Consider the following 8605-nt stretch of genomic DNA (forward strand, 5'->3'; position numbering starts at 1 on the left):
AAATTGTACTTATGTGTACCTGTGTCTAAATAAACTTGCTAATTTAACCATTACAAATGTTTTATTGTAATTTCCTCAACCATACAACCATCTTTTGTTTTTGAGCATATACAATATTTTGTCTTGATTCCAAAACACTGTAAATATGTCGTACAGGAAAAGTAACAATTTTATAATGTAATCTTAAATAAAATAGTTGAGGATGACTCTCGCCTGGACGGTAAACAAGTCATGGCCTTCATATCTGACTGGACACAACTCGGCAATGATATATTTTATCGGTAATATATCATTTATTGTAGTTTTTTTTTATTTCAAGACGAAGATCCGGCCATTTATGATACATGTCTTATCTTACATGTAAAACAATAAGCTTAAATTACTACGGTTTAAAGATATGATGACCCCTGAGGCTCAGCAATAAGTAACGCCCACTGCAAATTTTTGTTATCCTTAAATATATTGTTAATGTATATTACTGTGCAGTACCTAGGAGGATTGCTCGTCTTCTCAGTAATCTTTAATCACTAGTACTCTACATTAACTTGCCTTTAATAGTGCACTTAAAATACAAGTTCTACTTAAATTCAGTTTATTTCAGTTTTCCTCTCTTTATTAATTGTTCGTATTCCTGAAATATTTCCTTTCTAGTTTTGAAGGCTTGGTCTGAGATCTGTCTCTGGGGGGCAGTGATCTTCCAGGTCACGACAATGGTAGTGCTTTTGATTCACACCTGAAGGACCCAAGTTAGATCCTGGAGCCAGTAGAAAATTTGTTCATATTCAATTAATGCCTCAGTTCACCTAACAGTTAATAGTTATAGTACCTGGGTGTTAACCAATTTGTGGGTCACATACTGGGAAAGAGGATCAAGCAACCCTAATTGAAATACCCCAGTAAGCAATATTATTTGGCTTTCTTGGGTTAATACTTTGAATAAAGATACGATCTGTAAGTAAAGATTTTTTAATGAGTAAGTTTTAAATTGTTTGGTTTACTGTACAGTTTGGCAATGTAGTTATGGTGTGTACAGATATACAGAGAGTACTGTATGTATTAATTTCTATGAATATTTCAGAAAGAATGAGCTGTACACAATGGAATGGGGAGGGGGCATTAACCTGGGAGACTTCCTGGTTGCTGCAGCACCTTATGGGGGTCCTTTGGCTTTGACTCGTGATGAAACCAAATTCACCAAGACGCAGCATGCTGGCAAACCTCTGATATTTATCTTCAGTTCTTCTGGAAGAAAAATTGCCTCCTTTAAAGTAAATTAATGTCAGCATTTCAACAATACTTTAGAGAGAGATATAGAAAGATAGAGATAGATAAATACAGATTATACATACTGTGTATATGTATGTATGTAAAATATATATACAGTGGACCCACGACCAACGATATTAATCCATTCCAGAGAGCTTGTCGTTAGTCGAATTAATTTACCCCATAAGAAATAATGGAAATCCAATTAATCCGTTCCAGACACCCAAAACTTCAAAAAAAAAAACATTCACATGAAATATACATTTTCCTACACAGAAAAAGAAGGATACATGCACATTAAATACTGTACTGTACTAAATGAAGAATAAATGACACATTTATTGAAGATGTAGTGATGAGTGATGAGATGGGAGGAGGGGAGATGGAGATATATTAATTTGGGAACAATTTGAGAGTCACTGGACCTCTGTCACACCAAAAATCTGTCCATTGAGCTTTTCCAGAACAGGCCTGTTTTGTCATAGTTGAACACTTGGGGTTGGAATTTTTCAGCTTTGCCATGCCTTATCACACTGTATGCCATTACAATTCTTAAATCTCTCAGACCAACCTTTGCTGGCCTTAAATTCACCAATATGAGCACTAGTTCCAGGCATTTTTTCATGCTCACCTGGGTGTTAGTTGACTGGTGTGGGTTGCATCCTGGGGGACAAGGTTAAGGACCCCAGTGGAAATAAGTTACAGTCCTCGATGATGCACTGACTTTCTTGGGTTATCCTGGGTGGCTAACCCTCTGTGGTTAATTGTTTCTCGGTAATTGTTTCTCGTTAAGCCACACCAACAACACACACTCCACATCTTTGAGTAGTACAGCTGACAGTGGTGCAGCAGCAGCTGACCGTGGTACAGCAGCAGCAGCAGCTGACCATGGTACAGCAGCAGCAGCAGCTGACCATGCTACAGCAGCAGCAGCTGACCATGCTACAGCAACAGGAGCAGCTGACTGTGGTACGATAGCTTTTCGATAGTATTTCTCACCCTTTTTACCACAGGGTTGGCACTAGAAGCTTTCTTTGGGCCCATGGCGGCTTATTTAGCAGTTACAAGCACTAAAAACAATCGAATAATACAAAATGTATTGAATGTATGGTTGAAACCGTCCACCCTGGCTTGTAAACAATGGCACACTAGCTAACGGCAGGGCAACTGAGGCACTCAGGCTGGACGGACAGGTTCAGGATGAATCACGTTGGTCAAGTTTTTCATCGTTGGTCGGGCCAAAATTTTTACGCTCAAACTCTTCATTAGTTGAATTTATCATTAGACGATGCCTTCGTTGGTCAGGGGTCCACTGTACAGTAGAACCCCCATATCCACTGATTCAGTATCTGCAGTTTGAGTTATCCATGGTTTACTGTGGTCCAAAAACACCTCTTAATTTTGCATAACAATGACCCCAAAATGCAAAAGTAGAGACGCTGGCAGTACTTCAGAGCACGAGAGAAACCGTAAAGTGCTTCCCACCAGTGAAAAAGTGATAATTCTCCTCTTATTGTGCATAATTTATCAATTAAACTTTATAATAGGTATGTATAGGACTTACATATAGAGTTTTCTACTATCCACTATTTCAGTATCCACGGCAGGTCCTTGGAACATATCCCCCATGGATATAGGGGATCCTACTGTGTGTATATTATTTTTTTCTTTTAACACATCGGCTGTTTCCTACCAAGGCAGGGTGACCCAAAAAGAAAGAAAAACCCAAAAATAAAGGAAAACTTTCATCATCATTCAACACTATCCCCATCACTCATACATAATCACTGTCTTTGCAGAGGCGCTCAGATATGACAGTTTAGATGTCCCTCCAAACTGCCACTATTCCAAACCCCTCCTTTAAAGTGCAAGCCATACCCCCGGCCGGGATTGAACCCGCGGTCATAGTCTCAAAACTCCAGCCCGTCGCGTTAGCCACTAGACCAGCTAGCCACAATAAGATTCATCCAACTAGGTATATTTCTACACCATAGGAAGGTTAGCACAGGCACCACTGTGACCACAAATGCAAGTGGTCACAGTGGTGCCTGTGCTAACCTTCCTATTGTGTAGAAATATACCTAGTTGGATGAATCTTATTGTGGCTAGCTGGTCTAGTGGCTAACGCGACGGGCTGGAGTTTTGAGACTCTATGACCGCGGGTTCAATCCCGGCCGGGGGTATGGTTTGTTTGCAATCGTGTCATTACGATTTAAAGTGCAAGCATTGTACTTCCCATTTCCAGTGCTTAAGTCTGGCTAACTGGTTTCCCTGAGTTCCTTCACAAAATATTATTTATTTAATTTATATTTTGCATGTATGTGCTCGAGAAAGATTTTATTGTAGGTCTTCATTTTGAATATGTTACAGATGTGTATATAAATAGTTACGAATTATTCATTCCAAGATCATATTCTCTTGGCTATATTATGTCTATAGTCCTGAAAAAAACCTTAGTCCATCATCTGTTCAGTCCCCATCATTTTCATAAAAAATATTCAACTCTGCCATAATTAAACCAGATATTATGTCATAGCACTTTTTTTTTTAACATGCCAGTAATATCCCACCAAGGTAGGGTGACCTAAAAAGAAAAACAAAAGTTTTTCTTTTTACAGCTGTAGTAACTTATACAGGAGAAGGGGTTATTAGTCCCATGCATCCGTCATTATAATCACCTCGTACAACATGCATGGCTTACGGAGGAAGAATTCTAACCCATTTCCCTATGGAAAACTGCTTTTGTAATTAGTATATATAAATGTCCTGTAATTGTTTTACGTGATGGTCGGATTGCTGTTGTCTTTTTTCTGTCTCAAAAACAAGTAAGATTTCAGGTACATCTTGCTGCTTCTACTTACACTTAGGTCACACTACACAAGCATGTACAAGCATATATATAGATATCCCTTTGGGTTTTCTTCTATTTTCTTACTACTTCTTGTTCTTGCTTATTTCCTCTTATCTCCATGGGAAAGTGGAACAGAATTCTTCCTCCGTAAGGTATGCGTGGTGTTGTAAGTGGCGACTAAAATGCCGGGAGCAAGGGGCTAGTAACCCCTTCTCCTGTATACGTTACTAAATTTGTATAGAGAAACTTTAGTTTTTCTGTTTGAGCCACCCTGCTCTGGTGGGATATGGTTGGTGCATTGAAAGAAAGAAAAGATAATAATGTACAGTTTTTTGGTGTCTTCTATTCTTGAGATATTCTCAGTTTGAATATGTGATATAAGAGGTACTGGTAATTATAATTTATAGATACAGTTGTATAGTGTATAATAAATATTACTAACTTATTTGTTTATGTTAGTGGACAAGTGGATTCCTGTTATCACTTGGTTGGTCACGGAGTGAAGACCTCGTGTGTGTGCAGGAGGATGGGGCAGTGTTGCTCTATGACATGTTTGGTACCTATCAACACACTTTTAATATGGGACAGGTGAGAATATGCATTCAAATAATTAAACATCAGCTATACAATGTCAGATATTTTAAGTTCTAATTTTGATCTGCCTGTGTGTAACCAGGGGCTTTTCAAAATGTATAAAATATGTGTTGTCTAATTTGGTAATATAATTATGTACCTTTTGAAAATAAAAATTAGTTTTAATTAAATTGAGTACCAAAACTATCTTCACGTGCTGGCTACTCGGAATGACAGGACTTAGAGGATTTCAAGAAACAGTAGTGTGAGAGGTCACAGATATAATATTTGGTACTAATCATAGATGGTTTGAAAGATTAAAAGGTAGACTTTATTTGGATTAATAGCTCAGAAGAGTTAATAACACAGGATAACCCAAGAAAATCAAGCAGTTTGACTAATTTCTAGTGGGGGTCTTAGGTCCTTCCATAGGATGTGACCTCGACAGATGATTAACCTCTAGGTATCTATTTACTGCTAAGTGAACAGGGGCACTAGTAAGTCTACGAATGCCAGTATTGAAGTGACTGATTTTCAGGATATTTTAAGAGGTAAGAGAAGGTGGCTGTTCACTTTAACAAGTGTTCGTTGTTGATGAAGATAGACTGTACCGTAAGCAGGTATTTTCAGGAACCTTAATTTTAATAAATAATAATGACAGTAGGGTGATTGTGGCTGGCAAGCATAAACAAAAGTATATTTTTGTTTTAATATTTGCTCATATGAGTTGTAGCCAAATTTGTTTATTCTTTGTATGCACATTATTGGTGCATGTATACTGTGTTACGATACCTGTATTTATTTAAATATTTTACTAGTTATTGCACTTAATTGGTCTTTTGCTCTATTAGTCATGAATTTACCTCATTATGGCAATGAAATCATGGTCTTATTAAATGGGGTGACAGATAAACTGCCAGCAAAAGGGGTGAAATTAGGGCACTTGCAAGGTGAACCCTTGTTGTCCAATATTTTACTTGTATATGAGCTTTGCTAAGGCATTCAGAGGAACACACAAGTAAAGATTGTATATCGTATTCCATCAAAGTCTTGATAAAGATCATACTTGAGTGAAATAGTGTTCAATAAATGCTAGCCTCTACAAATTTACTTCATTCAGTCTCAAGCTGTCTTCTCAGAAGTTAAGAAACTTACAGGTGCTCCCGATTTATGGTGAGGTTACGTTCTGATAAACCAATCCTAAGTTGAGACTATCATAGGTCGAAAATTATTAATGTTGTAAATGAATAAATAGATAACTACTGTCACTGAATAAGTAAATAAATAATCACTGTAACTGAATACCAGCATTGAAAAGTAAATAAACGAGTACAAGGTTAGCCTATCAATAAATGTGCAGTACTGTACAGTATAGAATATGCATCATTATTGCACCATCGTAAAGTCAAAATATCGTAAGTTGAACCAATGTAAAGTGAGGAGCATCTGTACTGCAATTCAAATGATCTGAAACTACAATATCTTTACTAATCTTTCTGTAGCTGTTTTTGCAGCCATTCGAGTAGAGGATGAATGAAATTTCTCAATGTAGATTTTTATCATTAAAAATATTGTCTATTTTAAAATAGGTGTCATCGATGCAATACTTGGAAAATTATAATTTGTACTGATACCTGATAATTTCCAATTTTCATTAGTAAGATATTCTTTGTGGATACTGTACAGTATTAAAAAAATAGAAAGATTTTAATTTTTAATTATAATTAGTGAACCTGAAACACAAGAGACTTCATTAACTATTAATTAATTTTAAGATAGGTAACTTGTGAGATTTTTTTGTTATTTATACATGATGAACTAACCTGAGGCCATGGTATCTGCAGGAGGTAAAGGACACTCATATCCAGAGTGCTCAAGTTTTCACAAGCCACAGGGAGACTGGAGTAGCCATCTTAAGTAAATCTAACCGGATTTTCATGGTTAATAATGTATATGAACCCAAAACCAGAAAATATCCAGATATACCTGGTAAGTTGGCTGGTACTACTGCTTTCTCTCATTACATTATTATGACTTTGGAAATTTTCTTGCCATTATATAAGAAGGTTAATATATGTTTAGGTAGTTGAAAGTGATTCAGTACTCATGCTTAAAAACCATACCAAATTCACTAGGATATTATAATGCATTAATTTTGTAAATATTAAGAATAAAGTTTTATCTTGATTCATACGACAATACAGTGGACCCCCGGTTAACGATACTTTTTCACTCCGTAAGTATGTTCAGGTGCCAGTACTGACCGAATTTATTCCCATAAGGAATATTGTGAAGTAGATTAGTCCATTTCAGACCCCCAAACATACACGTACAAACGCACTTACATAAATACACTTACATAATTGGTCGCATTCGGAGGTAATCGTTATGCGGGGGTCCACTGTATATCTAAAATCCTGGATAATTTTGTGATCTTCCAGCATCTCCATAATGGTGCACCGTACATCACTACATTTGTAATTGCTGCACTACTATGTCACATGTTATCTCTGATGTCTTCATTTATCACTGACACATATATTCAGTTTTCCTTCATGCATTTCCCCACTTAAGTCCTTTTGTGTATTACTCCATAAGTTAATTCCTGAAAAATCCAAAGCCTTTTTATGTTTATCATTTCTCAGTCTTTGCAGAATTATGTCATTGTATTCGTCTATTTTCATGCGTGTTGTAAGAGGCGACTAAAATTCTGGGAGCAGGGGCTAGTAACCCCTTTCCCCTTCTCCTGTATACATTACTAAATGTAAAAGGAGAAACTCGTGTTTTTACTTTTGGGCCACCCAGCCTCAGTGGGATACAGTCGGTGTGTTGAAAGAAAGAAGATTCATATATTTACCAAATATATTCACAGTTTACTAAGGTAGATATGAGTAAGGTATAAATATGTTTTCGAGAGGAGACAGATCACCTACTGTCTTCGATAATGATTAAGAGTAGAATGAGTTGGGGGTAGAAATTCAGTTTGCTTATGGTGCAGTGGCACAAGGGTGTGTGTGGGTTGCACACTCCTACACTTAAAGGTGCTTAGTCTTGTAGCTTATTAGAATTATTAACCTTTTCATTGCTGTAACCCCAAAATTAAAAGTCCCTCTAGTGTTGTAATCCCCCCACCTTCAAAAAAAAAAATTATCTTATGAAATGCTAAAGAATTTTCAGGTCATGAAACCAATAATGCAAAACTTGGTGGAAAACTTCAACGTGCAGTGTTATGCAGGTGCTAAGATGGTCAGAGAGCACTTTGCATAACTGCAATTTTTGCCTACTTTCAGGCCTGTTTTAGGCCAATTCCATTGCTTAAACTGACTCAGTTCCTGGCTATTTTGTTTTATGTTCTATTGATTGAGCACCAGAAAATGCCCATTCAACTATCAAAACAACCTATGTTATGACATACATTTACCCTTATTTCTTGTAGAAAAATCAGGTGTGGCATCCACATCTGGAATGAATGAAGGTGGTATATTCATCATTGCAGACAAGCAAAGGATATACAGTGGACCCCCGCATAACGATCACCTCCGAATGCGACCAATTATGTAAGTGTATTTATGTAAGTGCGTTTGTACGTGTATGTTTGGGGGTCTGAAATGGACTAATCTAATTCACAATATTCCTTATGGGAACAAATTCGGTCAGTACTGGCACCTGAACATACTTCTGGAGTGAAAAAATATCGTTAACCGGGGGTCCACTGTACATGTGTAGTCATCTTTGTTATGAAATAGGATGACATATTCATCTCACCCTATAAAGTGCCTAGAAATAGGTAATTTGGCTAGTTTCACACAAAATTCAACAAATTCCAATTTAATAACAGAGTCTAAAATAATTACTGTAGGCATTCTAGCCACTAAAGCAACCTTTCCTCTCTTCAATATTTATGTTGCCAGGCCT

General features: G+C 36.9%; 1 protein-coding gene across 1 annotated transcript in view; it reads left to right on the plus strand.

The window, feature by feature from the left end:
- Window positions 1-155: 155 nt before the first annotated feature.
- The window catches only part of Vps16A (vacuolar protein sorting 16), a 69170-nt gene continuing 60720 nt past the window's right edge, over window positions 156-8605 (plus strand). Inside the window, 4 exon segments of the mRNA XM_070097395.1 lie at window positions 156-281; window positions 1079-1268; window positions 4577-4705; window positions 6535-6679. Of these exon segments, the coding sequence (XP_069953496.1) occupies window positions 232-281; window positions 1079-1268; window positions 4577-4705; window positions 6535-6679 (514 nt within the window). The 5' untranslated portion in view covers window positions 156-231.

The sequence above is a fragment of the Cherax quadricarinatus genome, chromosome 57, assembly GCF_038502225.1.
Source record: "Cherax quadricarinatus isolate ZL_2023a chromosome 57, ASM3850222v1, whole genome shotgun sequence".
Taxonomy (NCBI): Eukaryota; Metazoa; Arthropoda; class Malacostraca; order Decapoda; family Parastacidae; genus Cherax; species Cherax quadricarinatus.